At 63.0% G+C, this 21,776-nt stretch overlaps 1 protein-coding gene across 1 annotated transcript in view; it reads right to left on the reverse strand.

The window, feature by feature from the left end:
• The window catches only part of LOC147009923 (uncharacterized), a 124,022-nt gene that overhangs the window by 10,388 nt on the left and 91,858 nt on the right, over positions 1-21,776 (reverse strand). The window contains exons 2-3 of the mRNA XM_085861212.1: positions 2,337-6,492; positions 2,000-2,191 (exon numbers count right to left, since the gene is read on the reverse strand). Coding sequence (XP_085717338.1) covers positions 3,610-6,492 — 2,883 coding nt within the window. The 3' untranslated portion in view covers positions 2,000-2,191; positions 2,337-3,609. The remainder of the gene's footprint in view (positions 1-1,999; positions 2,192-2,336; positions 6,493-21,776) is intronic.

The following is a 21,776-nucleotide window of genomic DNA, read 5'->3' on the forward strand; positions in this document are numbered from 1 at the left end:
TGATTATAATTGACCTAATTTAATTGTTTTAATTGATTATTGGCTTCATTTAATTGTTTTAGTTGATTGTGTGGACAATAGGTGTCAGCTACTTGACCTTCAACCTTTTCTAGAAGTCAGGAAGCTGTGCCATGTGAAGCCTGGATGTCAGAACTTTTAATCCATCAACATCTGTGAAAATTGGCAGAACAGCAAAGAGACAAACATAACTGTGACAACATCGGTGGAGTTTGCAGCGATTGCAGAGAAACAGTGTCCTGGTATAGAAGTCCTACATGTCTCCAAAGATGAAATTGAGCAGGCAAAGCCCAAGTTGCTACAAGACGTTGAGGATGTGCATGCCATTCCAGATGTAAAGAAAAAACATACAATCATCACCATTGGATCCTATTGTATTAACGTAAAGGATCATTCTAGGGCATCAACTACAGCTAGACATGTCTTCAAAGTTGTTGGCGATGATGATAACACTGCAGATTATGTGGACGAAATAGAGCTTGTGCCTTTGATGGGAACCTATATGGAGTTGGATACAGCTGAAGAGGAAAAAAGTGCCACGACAGATGAGGACGGCAGAGATGATGAGGCAGAAGCTGAGGAGGGAGACTCAGGTGGACATGATGCTGAATATGCAGGAGATGGGGTCGATGTTGTGCATGTAGTCGATGTAGGAAATTGGGTCAAGGTTCAGTACTCTCAACAGAAGGATGCAAGAAAATTTGTGGGCCAGGTTATTAGGAAATCTGGTGAGGATATTGCCATCAAATTCCTGAAAAAGATTCCTTCATTTGATAAATATGTTTGGCCTGAGGTTGAGGAAATTTATACAGTGCAGAGTGTAAATATTGTGGACATTCTTTCTGAACCGCAGATGGACAGGCGAGACAGGATCACTTTCATCCAGTGAAACAAGTGATGCTGTATGCTTCACCATTCTTTGAGATTTGGTGTTCCAGGGACCAATGTGGGATAAAACATTGTCAGTTGATTTTTTAAAAAAACCTTATCAACCAATGTTCTCACATTTCAAATCCCATGGAATAGCAAATAACACAAACAGTGGACAAAACATTGCACTTAGACAAAATATGTGTGGTTGTGGCAATTCCGTTACCATGTTTCTTCTCCATGTTTGTTTCTTCATTGAATAATATCTGCTAAAAAGCCTGTGTAAAAGCCTGTGTATCTGGAGCAACAACCTTCTGCCAAATAATCAGATACTATATGGACAGAGCTCCATTGAGTTAAAACTGTGGCAAGCTGATTTGTTTCAGAGTTGGTGTTAAATTGTGTTGAAAACTCTGTTAACTGCATCCCCGTTGGATGCATTGTGCTAGTCAAGTTAAGTTTTTCTTATGCCTTGTGGAAGGTTTTATTTTGTAACTTCAGAAGGGTATCTAGAATGAATAATGGCCTGTGGCCTTACAGTGTTCAGTTGTTTCAGAGGATGTAATTCCGTTACCATGGACTTTTCTTCTTTGAAGGGACTCCTTTCATCAACAAAGCAATATCTAACTTAAGCAAAGGGGGATTCCATAGGCTACTTGATAGGCTCTTAGAAACTGAGCTCCTTTTATTCATATCTGTTATTAATTCAGAGGAATCTGCAGTTCAAAATTATGATTTTTTTGGATCAAATGTCTGAGGTAATTCCGTTACCAAAGTGTTTTGCCTCTTATTTCTTCAGGGCAAAAGGCTTCTCCCGACTTGAATGGCTAATGTGGGAGCTCGGGTATCAGGGCAGAGAATTAGCGAGATCTCCACTAATCAAGGCAATTCGTTTGGAATATTGGCCTAAAATATGGCTGGATTTTCCTGCGATTGTAATTCCGATACTGTAGAATCTCTCAGTACGCAGATAGCCCCAGCTTTGCCTGGCTGAAGGTGGTCATTGCGCCATCCCACATTCCGAAGCCTCGATTTTCAACCCGATCTATGCTTCCCTCCAAAGCAGGTTTATAGTGACCCCAGGAGAGGGTGTTGTGCCTTTGTAACATACCGTTCGCTGAGTGTTTATACTTGGTATCGTCATCAATGCAGTTGCACTTGGGAACAAAGGACGACAACCTGTTCACCCACAAATTCTGGCTTGATAATCTCAGGAGTACGTTCACTCCATTTATCACAGGCAAGCCAGTTATTGCAGTCCTGGATAAACTTCTGCTGAAGCTGGGGGTGCACAACGTCACCACTGAGCACACGAACAACCCAAGATGTCGAATATCAGTGTCCATTATGATGAGCTCATAGTCCTTGCAATCAATGTATCTATCAACCAAGTCATAATATAACTCCAGGATGCACAGCTTGGCCAGTTGGTAAACAGCAACACCCACCTGATATGATCTCCGAATGATGATGTGAGGTTTGCGGATTTGGATCTCATATGCAGCCGCAACCACAAGAACTTTGAATCACACACTGCGTAGACCTCGATCAACCGATTTATCATCCTCAGTGTGAGTGGCCCTGGTTTGCCGCTGAAGGACCTCGATCATTTTGCTATCGGCACTATTTCCAAGGAGTTTGAAGACATCTGCAAACATAGCTTTGGATTTATCGATATCACTCGTCTGCCTCACGGTGGTCTCCTCGGTCCCCGCTCTCCTCGAACCTCGGTCCCCTCGATCCTCAAGGTCTCCTCGGTCCCCGCTCTCCTTGATAATCGGTCCCCTCTCTCCTCGATCCTCAGTCCCATCGATCCTCAGTCTCCTCGATCCTCGTCTCCTCTCTCCTCGGTCACCGCTCTCCTCGATCGTCGGTCTCCTCGGTCAACGGTCTCCTCTCTCCTCGATCCTCAGTCTCCTCTCTCCTCGATCCTCAGTCTCCTCTCTCCTCGATCCTCTGTCTCCTCGATCCTCAGTCTCCTCAATCCTCATATCCTCTCTCCTCGGTCACCGCTCTCCTCGGTCACCGCTCTCCTCGATCTTCGGTCACCGCTCTCCTCGATCCTCGGTCTCCGCTCTCCTCGATCCTCGGTCTCCGCTCTCCTCGATCCTCGGTCTACGCTCTCCTCGATCACCGCTCTCCTCGATCCTCGGTCTCCGCTCTCCTCGATCCTCGGTCACCGCTCTCCTCGATCCTCGGTCTCCGCTCTCCTCGGTCTCCGCTCTCCTCGATCCTCGGTCTCCGCTCTCCTCGATCCTCGGTCTCCTCGATCCTCGGTCTCCTCGATCCTCGGTCTCCGCTCTCCTCGATCCTCGGTCTCCGCTCTCCGCTCTCCTCGATCCTCGGTCTCCGCTCTCAGCTCTCCTCGATCCTCGGTCTCCGCTATCCGCTCTCCTCGATCCCCGCTCTCCGCTCTCCTCGATCCTCGGTCTCCGCTCTCCTCGATCCTCGGTCTCCGCTCTCCGCTCTCCTATATCCTCGGTCTCAGCTCTCCTCGATCCTCGGTCTCTGCTCTCCGCTCTCCTCCGTCTCCGCTCTCCGCTCTCCTCGATCCTCGGTCTCCTTGATCCTCGATCCTCGGTCTCCTCGATCCTCGATCCTCGGTCTCCTCGATCCTCGGTCTCCTCGATCCTCGGTCTCCGCTCTCCTCGATCCTCGGTCTCCGCTCTCCGCTCTCCTCGGTCTCCGCTCTCAGCTCTCCTCGATCCTCGGTCTCCGCTCTCAGCTCTCCTCGATCCTCGGTCTCCGCTCTCCTCGATCCTCGGTCTCCGCTCTCCTCGATCCTCGGTCCCCGCTCTCCTCGATCCTCGGTCCCCGCTCTCCTCGATCCTCGGTCCCCGCTCTCCTCGATCCTCGGTCTCCGCTCTCCTCGATCCCCGGTCTCCGCTCTCCTCGATCCCCGCTCTCCGCTCTCCTCGATCCCCGCTCTCCGCTCTCCTCGATCCCCGCTCTCCGCTCTCCTCGATCTCCTCGATCCTCGATCCTCATTCTCCTCGATCCTCGTTCTCCTCGATCCTCGGTGTCCGCTCTCCGCTCTCCTCGATCCTCGGTGTCCGCTCTCCGCTCTCCTCGATCCTCGGTGTCCGCTCTCCGCTCTCCTCGATCCTCGGTGTCCGCTCTCCGCTCTCCTCGATCCTCGGTGTCCGCTCTCCGCTCTCCGCTCTCCTCGATCCCCGCTCTCCGCTCTCCTCGATCCTCGGTCTCCGCTCTCTTCGATCCTCGGTCTCCGCTCTCCTCGATCCTCGGTCTCCGCTCTCCGCTCTCCTCGATCCTCGGTCTCCGCTCTCCTCGATCCTCGGTGTCCGCTCTCCGCTCTCCTCGATCCTCGGTGTCCGCTCTCCGCTCTCCTCGATCCTCGGTGTCCGCTCTCCGCTCTCCTCGATCCTCGGTCTCCGCTCTCCTCGATCCTCGGTCTCCGCTCTCCTCGATCCTCGGTCTCCGCTCTCCTCGATCCTCGGTCTCTGCTCTCCTCGATCCTCGGTCTCCGCTCTCCGCTCTCCTCGATCCTCGGTCTCCGCTATCCGCTCTCCTCGATCCCCGCTCTCCGCTCTCCTCGATCCTCGGTCTCCGCTCTCCTCGATCCTCGGTCTCCGCTCTCCGCTCTCCTCGATCCTCGGTCTCAGCTCTCCTCGATCCTCGGTCTCTGCTCTCCGCTCTCCTCCGTCTCCGCTCTCCGCTCTCCTCGATCCTCGGTCTCCTCGATCCTCGATCCTCGGTCTCCTCGATCCTCGATCCTCGGTCTCCTCGATCCTCGGTCTCCTCGATCCTCGGTCTCCGCTCTCCTCGATCCTCGGTCTCTGCTCTCCGCTCTCCTCGGTCTCCGCTCTCAGCTCTCCTCGATCCTCGGTCTCCGCTCTCCTCGATCCTCGGTCTCCGCTCTCCTCGATCCTCGGTCCCCGCTCTCCTCGATCCTCGGTCCCCGCTCTCCTCGATCCTCGGTCCCCGCTCTCCTCGATCCTCGGTCCCCGCTCTCCTCGATCCTCGGTCTCCGCTCTCCTCGATCCCCGGTCTCCGCTCTCCTCGATCCCCGGTCTCCGCTCTCCTCGATCCCCGCTCTCCGCTCTCCTCGATCCCCGCTCTCCGCTCTCCTCGATCCCCGCTCTCCGCTCTCCTCGATCTCCTCGATCCTCGATCCTCATTCTCCTCGATCCTCGGTGTCCGCTCTCCCCTCTCCTCGATCCTCGGTGTCCGCTCTCCGCTCTCCTCGATCCTCGGTGTCCGCTCTCCGCTCTCCTCGATCCTCGGTGTCCGCTCTCCGCTCTCCTCGATCCTCGGTGTCCGCTCTCCGCTCTCCGCTCTCCTCGATCCCCGCTCTCCGCTCTCCTCGATCCTCGGTCTCCGCTCTCCTCGATCCTCGGTCTCCGCTCTCCTCGATCCTCGGTCTCCGCTCTCCGCTCTCCTCGATCCTCGGTCTCCGCTCTCCTCGATCCTCGGTGTCCGCTCTCCGCTCTCCTCGATCCTCGGTGTCCGCTCTCCGCTCTCCTCGATCCTCGGTGTCCGCTCTCCGCTCTCCTCGATCCTCGGTCTCCGCTCTCCTCGATCCTCGGTCTCCGCTCTCCTCGATCCTCGGTCTCCGCTCTCCTCGATCCTCGGTCTCTGCTCTCCTCGATCCTCGGTCTCCGCTCTCCGCTCTCCTCGATCCTCGGTCTCCGCTCTCCGCTCTCCTCGATCCTCGGTCTCCGCTCTCCTCGATCCTCGGTCTCCGCTCTCCTCGATCCTCGGTCTCTGCTCTCCTCGATCCTCGGTCTCCGCTCTCCGCTCTCCTCGATCCTCGGTCTCCGCTCTCCGCTCTCCTCGATCCTCGGTCTCCGCTCTCCTCGGTCTCCGCTCTCCTCGGTCTCCGCTCTCCTCGACCCTCGGTCTCCGCTCTCCTCGATCCTCGGTCTCCGCTCTCCTCGATCCTCGGTCTCCGCTCTCCTCGATCCTCGGTCTCCGCTCTCCTCGATCCTCGGTCTCTGCTCTCCTCGATCCTCGGTCACCGCTCTCCTCGATCCTCGGTCCCCGCTCTCCTCGATCCTCGGTCCCCGCTCTCCTCGATCCTCGGTCCCCGCTCTGCTCGATCCTCGGTCCCCGCTCTCCTCGATCCTCGGTCTCCGCTCTCCTCGATCCCCGGTCTCCGCTCTCCTCGATCCCCGCTCTCCGCTCTCCTCGATCCCCGCTCTCCGCTCTCCTCGATCTCCTCGATCCTCGATCCTCATTCTCCTCGATCCTCGTTCTCCTCGATCCTCGGTGTCCGCTCTCCGCTCTCCTCGATCCTCGGTGTCCGCTCTCCGCTCTCCTCGATCCTCGGTGTCCGCTCTCCGCTCTCCTCGATCCTCGGTGTCCGCTCTCCGCTCTCCTTGATCCTCGGTCTCCGCTCTCCGCTCTCCTCGATCCTCGGTCTCCGCTCTCCTCGGTCTCCGCTCTCCTCGGTCTCCGCTCTCCTCGACCCTCGGTCTCCGCTCTCCTCGATCCTCGGTCTCCGCTCTCCTCGGTCTCCGCTCTCCTCGACCCTCGGTCTCCGCTCTCCTCGATCCTCGGTCTCCGCTCTCCGCTCTCCTCGATCCTCGGTCTCCGCTCTCCTCGATCCTCGGTCTCCGCTCTCCTCGATCCTCGGTCTCCGCTCTCCTCGATCCTCGGTCACCGCTCTCCTCGATCCTCGGTCCCCGCTCTCCTCGATCCTCGGTCCCCGCTCTCCTCGATCCTCGGTCCCCGCTCTGCTCGATCCTCGGTCCCCGCTCTCCTCGATCCTCGGTCTCCGCTCTCCTCGATCCCCGGTCTCCGCTCTCCTCGATCCCCGCTCTCCGCTCTCCTCGATCCCCGCTCTCCGCTCTCCTCGATCTCCTCGATCCTCGATCCTCATTCTCCTCGATCCTCGTTCTCCTCGATCCTCGGTGTCCGCTCTCCGCTCTCCTCGATCCTCGGTGTCCGCTCTCCGCTCTCCTCGATCCTCGGTGTCCGCTCTCCGCTCTCCTCGATCCTCGGTGTCCGCTCTCCGCTCTCCTCGATCCTCGGTGTCCGCTCTCCGCTCTCCTCGATCCTCGGTGTCCGCTCTCCGCTCTCCGCTCTCCTCGATCCCCGCTCTCCGCTCTCCTCGATCCTCGGTCTCCGCTCTCCTCGATCCTCGGTCTCCGCTCTCCTCGATCCTCGGTCTCTGCTCTCCTCGATCCTCGGTCTCCGCTCTCCGCTCTCCTCGATCCTCGGTCTCCGCTCTCCTCGGTCTCCGCTCTCCTCGGTCTCCGCTCTCCTCGATCCTCGGTCTCCGCTCTCCTCGATCCTCGGTCTCCGCTCTCCTCGGTCTCCGCTCTCCTCGACCCTCGGTCTCCGCTCTCCTCGATCCTCGGTCTCCGCTCTCCGCTCTCCTCGATCCTCGGTCTCCGCTCTCCTCGATCCTCGGTCTCCGCTCTCCTCGATCCTCGGTCTCCGCTCTCCTCGATCCTCGGTCTCCGCTCTCCTCGATCCTCGGTCCCCGCTCTCCTCGATCCTCGGTCCCCGCTCTCCTCGATCCTCGGTCCCCGCTCTCCTCGATCCTCGGTCCCCGCTCTCCTCGATCCTCGGTCTCCGCTCTCCTCGATCCCCGGTCTCCGCTCTCCTCGATCCCCGCTCTCCGCTCTCCTCGATCCCCGCTCTCCGCTCTCCTCGATCTCCTCGATCCTCGATCCTCATTCTCCTCGATCCTCGTTCTCCTCGATCCTCGGTGTCCGCTCTCCGCTCTCCTCGATCCTCGGTGTCCGCTCTCCGCTCTCCTCGATCCTCGGTGTCCGCTCTCCGCTCTCCTCGATCCTCGGTGTCCGCTCTCCGCTCTCCTCGATCCTCGGTGTCCGCTCTCCGCTCTCCTCGATCCTCGGTGTCCGCTCTCCGCTCTCCGCTCTCCTCGATCCCCGCTCTCCGCTCTCCTCGATCCTCGGTCTCCGCTCTCTTCGATCCTCGGTCTCCGCTCTCCTCGATCCTCGGTCTCCGCTCTCCTCGATCCTCGGTGTCCGCTCTCCGCTCTCCTCGATCCTCGGTGTCCGCTCTCCGCTCTCCTCGATCCTCGGTGTCCGGTCTCCGCTCTCCACGATCCTCGGTCTCCGCTCTCCTCGATCCTCGGTTTCCGCTCTCCTCGATCCTCGGTCTCCGCTCTCCTCGATCCTCGGTCTCCGCTCTCCTCGATCCTCGGTCTCCGCTCTCCGCTCTCCTCGATCCTCGGTCTCAGCTCTCCTCGATCCTCGGTCTCTGCTCTCCGCTCTCCTCCGTCTCCGCTCTCCGCTCTCCTCGATCCTCGGTCTCCTCGATCCTCGATCCTCGGTCTCCTCGATCCTCGATCCTCGGTCTCCTCGATCCTCGGTCTCCTCGATCCTCGGTCTCCGCTCTCCTCGATCCTCGGTCTCTGCTCTCCGCTCTCCTCGGTCTCCGCTCTCAGCTCTCCTCGATCCTCGGTCTCCGCTCTCCTCGATCCTCGGTCTCCGCTCTCCTCGATCCTCGGTCCCCGCTCTCCTCGATCCTCGGTCCCCGCTCTCCTCGATCCTCGGTCCCCGCTCTCCTCGATCCTCGGTCCCCGCTCTCCTCGATCCTCGGTCTCCGCTCTCCTCGATCCCCGGTCTCCGCTCTCCTCGATCCCCGCTCTCCGCTCTCCTCGATCCCCGCTCTCCGCTCTCCTCGATCCCCGCTCTCCGCTCTCCTCGATCCCCGCTCTCCGCTCTCCTCGATCTCCTCGATCCTCGATCCTCATTCTCCTCGATCCTCGTTCTCCTCGATCCTCGGTGTCCGCTCTCCGCTCTCCTCGATCCTCGGTGTCCGCTCTCCGCTCTCCTCGATCCTCGGTGTCCGCTCTCCGCTCTCCTCGATCCTCGGTGTCCGCTCTCCGCTCTCCTCGATCCTCGGTGTCCGCTCTCCGCTCTCCGCTCTCCTCGATCCCCGCTCTCCGCTCTCCTCGATCCTCGGTCTCCGCTCTCCTCGATCCTCGGTCTCCGCTCTCCTCGATCCTCGGTCTCCGCTCTCCGCTCTCCTCGATCCTCGGTCTCCGCTCTCCTCGATCCTCGGTGTCCGCTCTCCGCTCTCCTCGATCCTCGGTGTCCGCTCTCCGCTCTCCTCGATTCTCGGTGTCCGCTCTCCGCTCTCCTCGATCCTCGGTCTCCGCTCTCCTCGATCCTCGGTCTCCGCTCTCCTCGATCCTCGGTCTCCGCTCTCCTCGATCCTCGGTCTCTGCTCTCCTCGATCCTCGGTCTCCGCTCTCCGCTCTCCTCGATCCTCGGTCTCCGCTCTCCGCTCTCCTCGATCCTCGGTCTCCGCTCTCCTCGATCCTCGGTCTCCGCTCTCCTCGATCCTCGGTCTCTGCTCTCCTCGATCCTCGGTCTCTGCTCTCCTCGATCCTCGGTCTCCGCTCTCCGCTCTCCTCGATCCTCGGTCTCCGCTCTCCTCGGTCTCCGCTCTCCTCGGTCTCCGCTCTCCTCGATCCTCGGTCTCCGCTCTCCTCGGTCTCCGCTCTCCTCGATCCTCGGTCTCCGCTCTCCTCGATCCTCGGTCTCCGCTCTCCTCGATCCTCGGTCTCCGCTCTCCTCGATCCTCGGTCTCCGCTCTCCTCGATCCTCGGTCCCCGCTCTCCTCGATCCTCGGTCCCCGCTCTCCTCGATCCTCGGTCCCCGCTCTGCTCGATCCTCGGTCCCCGCTCTCCTCGATCCTCGGTCTCCGCTCTCCTCGATCCCCGGTCTCCGCTCTCCTCGATCCCCGCTCTCCGCTCTCCTCGATCCCCGCTCTCCGCTCTCCTCGATCTCCTCGATCCTCGATCCTCATTCTCCTCGATCCTCGTTCTCCTCGATCCTCGGTGTCCGCTCTCCGCTCTCCTCGATCCTCGGTGTCCGCTCTCCGCTCTCCTCGATCCTCGGTGTCCGCTCTCCGCTCTCCTCGATCCTCGGTGTCCGCTCTCCGCTCTCCTCGATCCTCGGTGTCCGCTCTCCGCTCTCCGCTCTCCTCGATCCCCGCTCTCCGCTCTCCTCGATCCTCGGTCTCCGCTCTCTTCGATCCTCGGTCTCCGCTCTCCTCGATCCTCGGTCTCCGCTCTCCGCTCTCCTCGATCCTCGGTCTCCGCTCTCCTCGATCCTCGGTGTCCGCTCTCCGCTCTCCTCGATCCTCGGTGTCCGCTCTCCGCTCTCCTCGATCCTCGGTGTCCGCTCTCCGCTCTCCTCGATCCTCGGTCTCCGCTCTCCTCGATCCTCGGTCTCCGCTCTCCTCGATCCTCGGTCTCCGCTCTCCTCGATCCTCGGTCTCCGCTCTCCGCTCTCCTCGATCCTCGGTCTCCGCTCTCCGCTCTCCTCGATCCTCGGTCTCCGCTCTCCTCGTTCTCCGCTCTCCTCGATCCTCGGTCTCCGCTCTCCTCGATCCTCGGTCTCCGCTCTCCTCGATCCTCGGTCTCCGCTCTCCTCGATCCTCGGTCTCCGCTCTCCTCGATCCTCGGTCTCCGCTCTCCTCGATCCTCGGTCTCCGCTCTCCTCGATCCTCGGTCTCCGCTCTCCTCGATCCTCGGTCTCCGCTCTCCTCGATCCTCGGTCTCCGCTCTCCTCGATCCTCGGTCTCCGCTCTCCTCGATCCTCGGTCTCCGCTCTCCTCGATCCTCGGTCTCCGCTCTCCTCGATCCTCGGTCTCCGCTCTCCTCGATCCTCGCTCTCCTCGATCCTCGGTCCCCGCTCTCCTCGATCCTCGGTCGCCGCTCTCCTCGATCCTCGGTCCCCGCTCTCCTCGATCCTCGGTCCCCGCTCTCCTCGATCCTCGGTCCCCGCTCTCCTCGATCCTCGGTCCCCGCTCTCCTCGATCCTCGGTCCCCGCTCTCCTCGATCCTCGGTCCCCGCTCTCCTCGATCCTCGGTGTCCGCTCTCCGCTCTCCTCGATCCTCGGTCCTCGCTCTCCGCTCTCCTCGATCCTCGGTCCCCGCTCTCCGCTCTCCTCGATCCTCGGTCCCCGCTCTCCGCTCTCCGCGATCCTCGGTCCCCGCTCTCCGCTCTCCTCGATCCTCGGTCCCCGCTCTCCTCGATCCTCGGTGTCCGCTCTCCGCTCTGCTCGATCCTCGGTGTCCGCTCTCCGCTCTCCTCGATCCTCGGTGTCCGCTCTCCGCTCTCCTCGATCCTCGGTGTCCGCTCTCCGCTCTCCTCGATCCTCGGTGTCCGCTCTCCGCTCTCCTCGATCCTCGGTGTCCGCTCTCCGCTCTCCTCGATCCTCGGTGTCCGCTCTCCGCTCTCCTCGATCCTCGGTGTCCGCTCTCCGCTCTCCTCGATCCTCGGTGTCCGCTCTCCGCTCTCCTCGATCCTCGGTGTCCGCTCTCCGCTCTCCTCGATCCTCGGTGTCCGCTCTCCGCTCTCCTCGATCCTCGGTGTCCGCTCTCCGCTCTCCTCGATCCTCGGTGTCCGCTGTCCGCTCTCCTCGATCCTCGGTGTCCGCTGTCCGCTCTCCTCGATCCTCGGTGTCCGCTCTCCGCTCTCCTCGATCCTCGGTGTCCGCTCTCCGCTCTCCTCGATCCTCGGTCTCCGCTCTCCTCGATCCTCGGTCTCCGCTCTCCTCGATCCTCGGTCTCCGCTCTCCTCGATCCTCGGTCTCCGCTCTCCTCGATCCTCGGTCTCCGCTCTCCTCGATCCTCAGTCTCCGCTCTCCTCGGTCTCCGCTCTCCTCGGTCTCCGCTCTCCTCGGTCCTCGGTCTCCGCTCTCCTCGATCCTCGGTCTCCGCTCTCCTCGATCCTCGGTCTCCGCTCTCCTCGATCCTCGGTCTCCGCTCTCCTCGATCCTCGGTCTCCGCTCTCCTCGATCCTCGGTCTCCTCGATCCTCGGTCTCCGCTCTCCTCGATCCTCGGTCTCCGCTCTCCGCTCTCCTCGATCCTCGGTCTCCGCTCTCCGCTCTCCTCGATCCCCGGTCTCAGCTCTCCTCGATCCCCGGTCTCCGCTCTCCGCTCTCCTCGGTCTCCGCTCTCCGCTCTCCTCGGTCTCCGCTCTCCGCTCTCCTCGATCCTCGGTCTCCGCTCTCCTCGGTCTCCGCTCTCCTCGATCCTCGGTCTCCGCTCTCCTCGATCCTCGGTCTCCGCTCTCCTCGATCCTCGGTCTCCGCTCTCCTCGATCCTCGGTCTCCGCTCTCCTCGATCCTCGGTCTCCGCTCTCCTCGATCCTCGGTCTCCGCTCTCCTCGATCCTCGGTCTCCGCTCTCCTCGATCCTCGGTCTCCGCTCTCCTCGATCCTCGGTCTCCGCTCTCCTCGATCCTCGGTCTCCGCTCTCCTCGATCCTCGGTCTCCGCTCTCCGCTCTCCTCGATCCTCGGTCTCCGCTCTCCTCGATCCTCGGTCTCCGCTCTCCTCGATCCTCGGTCCCCGCTCTCCTCGATCCTCGGTCTCCGCTCTCCTCGATCCTCGGTCTCCGCTCTCCTCGATCCTCGGTCTCCGCTCTCCTCGATCCTCGGTCTCCGCTCTCCTCGATCCTCGGTCTCCGCTCTCCTCGATCCTCGGTCTCCGCTCTCCTCGATCCTCGGTCTCCGCTCTCCTCAATCCTCGGTCTCCGCTCTCCTCGATCCTCGGTCTCCGCTCTCCTCGATCCCCGCTCTCCTCGATCCTCGGTCTCCGCTCTCCTCGATCCTCGGTCTCCGCTCTCCTCGATCCTCGGTCTCCGCTCTCCTCGATCCTCGGTCTCCGCTCTCCTCGATCCTCGGTCTCCGCTCTCCTCGATCCTCGGTCTCCGCTCTCCTCGATCCTCGGTCTCCGCTCTCCTCGATCCTCGGTCTCCGCTCTCCTCGATCCTCGGTGTCCTCGATCCCCGCTCTCCTCGATCCTCGGTCCCCGCTCTCCTCGATCCTCGGTCTCCGCTCTCCTCGATCCTCGGTCTCCGCTCTCCTCGATCCTCGGTCTCCGCTCTCCTCGATCCTCGGTCTCCGCTCTCCTCGATCCTCGGTCTCCGCTCTCCTCGATCCTCGGTCTCCGCTCTCCTCGATCCTCGGTCTCCGCTCTCCTCGATCCTCGGTCTCCGCTCTCCTCGATCCCCGCTCTCCTCGATCCCCGCTCTCCTCGATCCCCGCTTTCCGCTCTCCGCTCTCCTCGATCCTCGGTCTCCGCTCTCCTCGATCCTCGGTCTCCGCTCTCCTCGATCCTCGGTCTCCGCTCTCCGCTCTCCTCGATCCTCGGTCTCCTCGATCCTCGGTCTCCTCGATCCTCGGTCTCCGCTCTCCTCGATCCTCGGTCTCTGCTCTCCGCTCTCCTCGGTCTCCGCTCTCCTCGATCCTCGGTCTCCGCTCTCCTCGATCCTCGGTCCCCGCTCTCCTCGATCCTCGGTCTCCGCTCTCCTCGATCCTCGGTCTCCGCTCTCCTCGATCCTCGGTCTCCGCTCTCCTCGATCCTCGGTCTCCGCTCTCCTCGATCCTCGGTCCCCGCTCTCCTCGATCCTCGGTGTCCGCTCTCCGCTCTCCTCGATCCTCGGTGTCCGCTCTCCGCTCTCCTCGATCCTCGGTCTCCGCTCTCCTCGATCCTCGATCCTCGGTCTCCGCTCTCCTCGATCCTCGGTCTCCGCTCTCCTCGATCCTCGGTCTCCGCTCTCCTCGATCCTCGGTCTCCGCTCTCCTCGATCCTCGGTCTCCGCTCTCCTCGATCCTCGGTCTCCGCTCTCCTCGATCCTCGGTCTCCGCTCTCCTCGATCCTCGGTCTCCGCTCTCCTCGATCCTCGGTCTCCGCTCTCCTCGATCCTCGGTGTCCGCTCTCCGCTCTCCTCGATCCTCGGTGTCCGCTCTCCGCTCTCCTCGATCCTCGGTGTCCGCTCTCCGCTCTCCTCGATCCTCGGTGTCCGCTCTCCGCTCTCCTCGATCCTCGGTGTCCGCTCTCCGCTCTCCTTGCTCCTCGGTGTCCGCTCTCGCTCTCCGCTCTCCTCGATCCGCGGTCTCCGCTCTCCTCGATCCTCGGTCTCCGCTCTCCTCGATCCTCGGTGTCCGCTCTCCGCTCTCCTCGATCCTCGGTGTCCGCTCTCCGCTCTCCTCGATCCTCGGTCTCCGCTCTCCGCTCTCCTCGATCCTCGGTGTCCGCTCTCCGCTCTCCTCGATCCTCGGTGTCCGCTCTCCGCTCTCCTCGATCCTCGGTGTCCGCTCTCCGCTCTCCTCGATCCTCGGTCTCCGCTCTCCTCGATCCTCGGGCTCCGCTCTCCTCGATCCTCGGTCTCCGCTCTCCTCGATCCTCGGTCTCCGCTCTCCTCGATCCTCGGTCTCCGCTCTCCTCGATCCTCGGTCTCCGCTCTCCTCGATCCTCGGTCTCCGCTCTCCTCGATCCTCGGTCTCCGCTCTCCTCGATCCTCGGTCTCCGCTCTCCTCGATCCTCGGTCTCCGCTCTCCTCGATCCTCGGTCTCCGCTCTCCTCGATCCTCGGTCTCCGCTCTCCTCGATCCTCGGTCTCCGCTCTCCTCGATCCTCGGTCTCCGCTCTCCTCGATCCTCGGTCTCCGCTCTCCTCGATCCTCGGTCTCCGCTCTCCTCGATCCTCGGTCTCCGCTCTCCTCGATCCTCGGTCTCCGCTCTCCTCGATCCTCGGTCTCCGCTCTCCTCGATCCTCGGTCTCCGCTCTCCTCGATCCTCGGTTCCCGCTCTCCTCGATCCTCGGTCTCCGCTCTCCTCGATCCTCGGTCTCCGCTCTCCTCGATCCTCGGTCTCCGCTCTCCTCGATCCTCGGTGTCCGGTCTCCGCTCTCCTCGATCCTCGGTCTCCGCTCTCCTCGATCCTCGGTCTCCGCTCTCCTCGATCCTCGGTCTCCGCTCTCCGCTCTCCTCGATCCTCGGTGTCCGCTCTCCTCGATCCTCGGTGTCCGCTCTCCGCTCTCCTCGATCCTCGGTGTCCGCTCTCCGCTCTCCTCGATCCTCGGTGTCCGCTCTCCGCTCTCCTCGATCCTCGGTGTCCGCTCTCCGCTCTCCTCGATCCTCGGTGTCCGCTCTCCGCTCTCCTCGATCCTCGGTGTCCGCTCTCCGCTCTCCTCGATCCTCGGTGTCCGCTCTCCGCTCTCCTCGATCCTCGGTGTCCGCTCTCCGCTCTCCTCGATCCTCGGTGTCCGCTCTCCGCTCTCCTCGATCCTCGGTGTCCGCTCTCCGCTCTCCTCGATCCTCGGTGTCCGCTCTCCGCTCTCCTCGATCCTCGGTGTCCGCTCTCCGCTCTCCTCGATCCTCGGTGTCCGCTCTCCGCTCTCCTCGATCCTCGGTGTCCGCTCTCCGCTCTCCTCGATCCTCGGTGTCCGCTCTCCGCTCTCCTCGATCCTCGGTGTCCGCTCTCCGCTCTCCTCGATCCTCGGTCTCCGCTCTCCGCTCTCCTCGATCCTCGGTCTCCGCTCTCCGCTCTCCTCGATCCTCGGTCTCCGCTCTCCGCTCTCCTCGATCCTCGGTCTCCGCTCTCCTCGATCCTCGGTCTCCGCTCTCCTCGATCCTCGGTCTCCGCTCTCCTCGATCCTCGGTCTCCGCTCTCCTCGATCCTCGGTCTCCGCTCTCCTCGATCCTCGGTCTCCGCTCTCCTCGGTCCTCGGTCTCCGCTCTCCTCGGTCCTCGGTCTCCGCTCTCCTCGATCCTCGGTCTCCGCTCGCCTCGATCCTCGGTCTCCGCTCTCCTCGATCCTCGGTCTCCGCTCTCCTCGATCCTCGGTCTCCGCTCTCCTCGATCCTCGGTCTCCTCGATCCTCGGTCTCCGCTCTCCTCGATCCTCGGTCTCCGCTCTCCGCTCTCCTCGATCCTCGGTCTCCGCTCTCCGCTCTCCTCGATCCCCGGTGTCCTGTCTCCGCTCTCCTCGATCCTCGGTCTCCGCTCTCCGCTCTCCTCGATCCTCGGTCTCCGCTCTCCGCTCTCCTCGATCCTCGGTCTCCGCTCTCCGCTCTCCTCGATCCTCGGTCTCCGCTCTCCGCTCTCCTCGATCCTCGGTCTCCGCTCTCCGCTCTCCTCGATCCTCGGTCTCCGCTCTCCTCGATCCTCGGTCTCCGCTCTCCTCGATCCTCGGTCTCCGCTCTCCGCTCTCCTCGATCCTCGGTCTCCGCTCTCCTCGATCCTCGGTCTCCGCTCTCCTCGATCCTCGGTCTCCGCTCTCCTCGATCCTCGGTCTCCGCTCTCCGCTCTCCTCGATCCTCGGTCTCCGCTCTCCTCGATCCTCGGTCTCCGCTCTCCTCGATCCTCGGTCTCCGCTCTCCTCGATCCTCGGTCTCCGCTCTCCTCGATCCTCGGTCTCCGCTCTCCTCGATCCTCGGTCTCCGCTCTCCTCGATCCTCGGTCTCCGGTCTCCCCTCTCCTCGATCCTCGGTCTCCGCTCTCCTCGATCCTCGGTCTCCGCTCTCCTCGATCCTCGGTCTCCGCTCTCCTCGATCCTCGGTCTCCGCTCTCCTCGATCCTCGGTCTCCGCTCTCCTCGATCCTCGGTCTCCGCTCTCCTCGATCCTCGGTCTCCGCTCTCCTCGATCCTCGGTCTCCGCTCTCCTCGATCCTCGGTCTCCGCTCTCCTCGATCCTCGGTCTCCGCTCTCCTCGATCCTCGGTCTCCGCTCTCCTCGATCCTCGGTTCCCGCTCTCCTCGATCCTCGGTCTCCGCTCTCCTCGATCCTCGGTCTCCGCTCTCCTCGATCCTCGGTCTCCGCTCTCCTCGATCCTCGGTCTCCGCTCTCCTCGATCCTCGGTCTCGCTCTCCTCGATCCTCGCTCTCCGCTCTCCTCGATCCTCGGTGTCCGCTCTCCGCTCTCCTCGATCCTCGGTGTCCGCTCTCCGCTCTCCTCGATCCTCGGTGTCCGCTCTCCGCTCTCCTCGATCCTCGGTCTCCGCTCTCCGCTCTCCTCGATCCTCGGTCTCCGCTCTCCTCGATCCTCGGTCTCTCCGCTCTCCTCGATCCTCTGTCTCCGCTCTCCTCGATCCTCGGTCTCTGCTCTCCTCAATCCTCGGTCTCCGCTCTCCGCTCTCCTCGATCCTCGGTCTCCGCTCTCCTCGGTCTCCGCTCTCCTCGATCCTCGGTCTCCGCTCTCCGCTCTCCTCGATCCTCGGTCTCCGCTCTCCTCGATCCTCGGTCTCCGCTCTCCTCGATCCTCGGTCTCCGCTCTCCTCGATCCTCGGTCTCCGCTCTCCTCGATCCTCGGTCTCCGCTCTCCGCTCTCCTCGATCCTCGGTCTCCGCTCTCCTCGATCCTCGGTCTCCGCTCTCCTCGATCCTCGGTCTCCGCTCTCCTCGATCCTCGGTCTCCGCTCTCCTCGATCCTCGGTCTCCGCTCTCCTCGATCCTCGGTCTCCGCTCTCCTCGATCCTCGGTCTCCGCTCTCCTCGATCCTCGGTCTCCGCTCTCCTCGATCCTCGGTCTCCGCTCTCCGCTCTCCTCGATCCTCGTCCTCCGCTCTCCTCGATCCTCGGTCTCCGCTCTCCTCGATCCTCGGTCTCCGCTCTCCTCGATCCTCGGTCTCCGCTCTCCTCGATCCTCGGTCTCCGCTCTCCTCGATCCTCGGTCTCCGCTCTCCTCGATCCTCGGTCTCCGCTCTCCTCGATCCTCGCTCTCCGCTCTCCTCGATCCTCGGTCTCCGCTCTCCTCGATCCTCGGTCTCCGCTCTCCTCGATCCTCGGTCTCCGCTCTCCTCGATCCTCGGTGTCCGATCCGCTCTCCTCGATCCTCGGTGTCCGCTCTCCGCTCTCCTCGATCCTCGGTGTCCGCTCTCCGCTCTCCTCGATCCTCGGTGTCCGCTCTCCGCTCTCCTCGATCCTCGGTGTCCGCTCTCCGCTCTCCTCGATCCTCGGTGTCCGCTCTCCGCTCTCCTCGATCCTCGGTGTCCGCTCTCCGCTCTCCGCTCTCCTCGATCCTCGATCCCCGCTCTCCGCTCTCCTCGATCCTCGGTCTCCGCTCTCCTCGATCCTCGGTCTCCGCTCTCCTCGATCCTCGGTCTCCGCTCTCCTCGATCCTCGGTCTCCGCTCTCCGCTCTCCTCGATCCTCGGTCTCCGCTCTCCTCGATCCTCGGTGTCCGCTCTCCGCTCTCCTCGATCCTCGGTGTCCGCTCTCCGCTCTCCTCGATTCTCGGTGTCCGCTCTCCGCTCTCCTCGATTCTCGGTGTCCGCTCTCCGCTCTCCTCGATCCTCGGTCTCCGCTCTCCTCGATCCTCGGTCTCCGCTCTCCTCGATCCTCGGTCTCTGCTCTCCTCGATCCTCGGTCTCCGCTCTCCGCTCTCCTCGATCCTCGGTCTCTGCTCTCCTCGATCCTCGGTCTCCGCTCTCCGCTCTCCTCGATCCTCGGTCTCCGCTCTCCTCGATCCTCGGTCTCCGCTCTCCTCGATCCTCGGTCTCCGCTCTCCTCGATCCTCGGTCTCCGCTCTCCTCGATCCTCGGTCTCCGCTCTCCTCGATCCTCGGTCTCCGCTCTCCTCGATCCTCGGTCTCCGCTCTCCTCGATCCTCGGTCTCCGCTCTCCTCGATCCTCGGTCTCCGCTCTCCTCGATCCTCGGTCTCCGCTCTCCTCGATCCTCGGTCTCCGCTCTCCTCGATCCTCGGTCTCCGCTCTCCTCGATCCTCGGTCTCCGCTCTCCTCGATCCTCGGTCTCCGCTCTCCTCGATCCTCGGTCTCCGCTCTCCTCGATCCTCGGTCTCCGCTCTCCTCGATCCTCGGTCTCCGCTCTCCTCGATCCTCGGTCTCCGCTCTCCTCGATCCTCGGTCTCCGCTCTCCTCGATCCTCGGTCTCCGCTCTCCTCGATCCTCGGTCCCCGCTCTCCTCGATCCTCGGTCTCCGCTCTCCTCGATCCTCGGTCTCCGCTCTCCTCGATCCTCGGTCTCCGCTCTCCTCGATCCTCGGTCTCCGCTCTCCTCGATCCTCGGTCTCCGCTCTCCTCGATCCTCGGTCTCCGCTCTCCTCGATCCTCGGTCTCCGCTCTCCTCGATCCTCGGTCTCCGCTCTCCTCGATCCTCGGTCCCCGCTCTCCTCGATCCTCGGTCCCCGCTCTCCTCGATCCTCGGTGTCCGCTCTCCGCTCTGCTCGATCCTCGGTGTCCGCTCTCCGCTCTCCTCGATCCTCGGTGTCCGCTCTCCGCTCTCCTCGATCCTCGGTGTCCGCTCTCCGCTCTCCTCGATCCTCGGTGTCCGCTCTCCGCTCTCCTCGATCCTCGGTGTCCGCTCTCCGCTCTCCTCGATCCTCGGTGTCCGCTCTCCGCTCTCCTCGATCCTCGGTGTCCGCTCTCCGCTCTCCTCGATCCTCGGTGTCCGCTCTCCGCTCTCCTCGATCCTCGGTGTCCGCTCTCCGCTCTCCTCGATCCTCGGTGTCCGCTCTCCGCTCTCCTCGATCCTCGGTGTCCGCTCTCCGCTCTCCTCGATCCTCGGTGTCCGCTCTCCGCTCTCCTCGATCCTCGGTGTCCGCTCTCCGCTCTCCTCGATCCTCGGTGTCCGCTCTCCGCTCTCCTCGATCCTCGGTGTCCGCTCTCCGCTCTCCTCGATCCTCGGTGTCCGCTCTCCGCTCTCCTCGATCCTCGGTGTCCGCTCTCCGCTCTCCTCGATCCTCGGTGTCCGCTCTCCGCTCTCCTCGATCCTCGGTGTCCGCTCTCCGCTCTCCTCGATCCTCGGTCTCCGCTCTCCTCGATCCTCGGTCTCCGCTCTCCTCGATCCTCGGTCTCCGCTCTCCTCGATCCTCGGTCTCCGCTCTCCTCGGTCCTCGGTCTCCGCTCTCCTCGGTCCTCGGTCTCCGCTCTCCTCGATCCTCGGTCTCCGCTCGCCTCGATCCTCGGTCTCCGCTCTCCTCGATCCTCGGTCTCCGCTCTCCGCTCTCCTCGATCCTCGGTCTCCGCTCTCCTCGATCCTCGGTCTCCTCGATCCTCGGTCTCCGCTCTCCTCGATCCTCGGTCTCCGCTCTCCGCTCTCCTCGATCCTCGGTCTCCGCTCTCCGCTCTCCTCGATCCCCGGTCTCAGCTCTCCTCGATCCCCGGTCTCCGCTCTCCGCTCTCCTCGGTCTCCGCTCTCCGCTCTCCTCGGTCTCCGCTCTCCGCTCTCCTCGATCCTCGGTCTCCGCTCTCCTCGATCCTCGGTCTCCGCTCTCCTCGATCCTCGGTCTCCGCTCTCCTCGATCCTCGGTCTCCGCTCTCCTCGATCCTCGGTCTCCGCTCTCCTCGATCCTCGGTCTCCGCTCTCCTCGATCCTCGGTCTCCGCTCTCCTCGATCCTCGGTCTCCGCTCTCCTCGATCCTCGGTCTCCGCTCTCCTCGATCCTCGGTCTCCGCTCTCCTCGATCCTCGGTCTCCGCTCTCCTCGATCCTCGGTCTCCGCTCTCCTCGATCCTCGGTCTCCGCTCTCCTCGATCCTCGGTCTCCGCTCTCCTCGATCCTCGGTCTCCGCTCTCCTCGATCCTCGGTCTCCGCTCTCCTCGATCCTCGGTCTCCGCTCTCCTCGATCCTCGGTCTCCGCTCTCCTCGATCCTCGGTCTCCGCTCTCCTCGATCCTCGGTCTCCGCTCTCCTCGATCCTCGGTCTCCGCTCTCCTCGATCCTCGGTTCCCGCTCTCCTCGATCCTCGGTCCCCGCTCTCCTCGATCCTCGGTCTCCGCTCTCCTCGATCCCCGGTCTCCGCTCTCCTCGAGCCTCGGTCTCCGCTCTCCTCGATCCTCGGTCTCCGCTCTCCTCGATCCTCGGTGTCTCCGCTCTCCTCGATCCTCGGTCTCCGCTCTCCTCGATCCTCGGTCCCCGCTCTCCGCTCTCCTCGATCCTCGGTCTCCGCTCTCCTCGATCCTCGGTGTCCGCTCTCTCCGCTCTCCTCGATCCTCGGTGTCCGCTCTCCGCTCTCCTCGATCCTCGGTGTCCGCTCTCCGCTCTCCTCGATCCTCGGTGTCCGCTCTCCGCTCTCCTCGATCCTCGGTGTCCGCTCTCCGCTCTCCTCGATCCTCGGTGTCCGCTCTCCGCTCTCCTCGATCCTCGGTGTCCGCTCTCCGCTCTCCTCGATCCTCGGTGTCCGCTCTCCGCTCTCCTCGATCCTCGGTGTCCGCTCTCCGCTCTCCTCGATCCTCGGTGTCCGCTCTCCGCTCTCCTCGATCCTCGGTGTCCGCTCTCCGCTCTCCTCGATCCTCGGTGTCCGCTCTCCGCTCTCCTCGATCCTCGGTGTCCGCTCTCCGCTCTCCTCGATCCTCGGTGTCCGCTCTCCGCTCTCCTCGATCCTCGGTGTCCGCTCTCCGCTCTCCTCGATCCTCGGTGTCCGCTCTCCGCTCTCCTCGATCCTCGGTGTCCGCTCTCCGCTCTCCTCGATCCTCGGTGTCCGCTCTCCGCTCTCCTCGATCCTCGGTGTCCGCTCTCCGCTCTCCTCGATCCTCGGTGTCCGCTCTCCGCTCTCCTCGATCCTCGGTGTCCGCTCTCCGCTCTCCTCGATCCTCGGTGTCCGCTCTCCGCTCTCCTCGATCCTCGGTCTCCGCTCTCCGCTCTCCTCGATCCTCGGTCTCCGCTCTCCTCGATCCTCGGTCTCCGCTCTCCTCGATCCTCGGTCTCCGCTCTCCTCGATCCTCGGTCTCCGCTCTCCTCGATCCTCGGTCTCCGCTCTCCTCGGTCCTCGGTCTCCGCTCTCCTCGGTCCTCGGTCTCCGCTCGCCTCGATCCTCGGTCTCCGCTCTCCTCGATCCTCGGTCTCCGCTCTCCTCGATCCTCGGTCTCCGCTCTCCTCGATCCTCGGTCTCGCTCTCCTCGATCCTCGGTCTCCGCTCTTCTCGATCCTCGGTCTCCGCTCTCCGCTCTCCTCGATCCTCGGTCTCAGCTCTCCGCTCTCCTCGGTCTCCGCTCTCCGCTCTCCTCGATCCTCGGTCTCCGCTCTCCTCGATCCCCGGTCTCCGCTCTCCGCTCTCCTCGGTCTCCGCTCTCCGCTCTCCTCGATCCTCGGTCTCCGCTCTCCTCGATCCTCGGTCTCCGCTCTCCTCGATCCTCGGTCTCCGCTCTCCTCGATCCTCGGTCTCCGCTCTCCTCGATCCTCGGTCTCCGCTCTCCTCGATCC

Source organism: Eptatretus burgeri, chromosome 17 (assembly GCF_056783735.1).
Source record: "Eptatretus burgeri isolate ZD-2024b chromosome 17, Ebu_testis_v1, whole genome shotgun sequence".
Classification (NCBI taxonomy): Eukaryota; Metazoa; Chordata; class Myxini; order Myxiniformes; family Myxinidae; genus Eptatretus; species Eptatretus burgeri.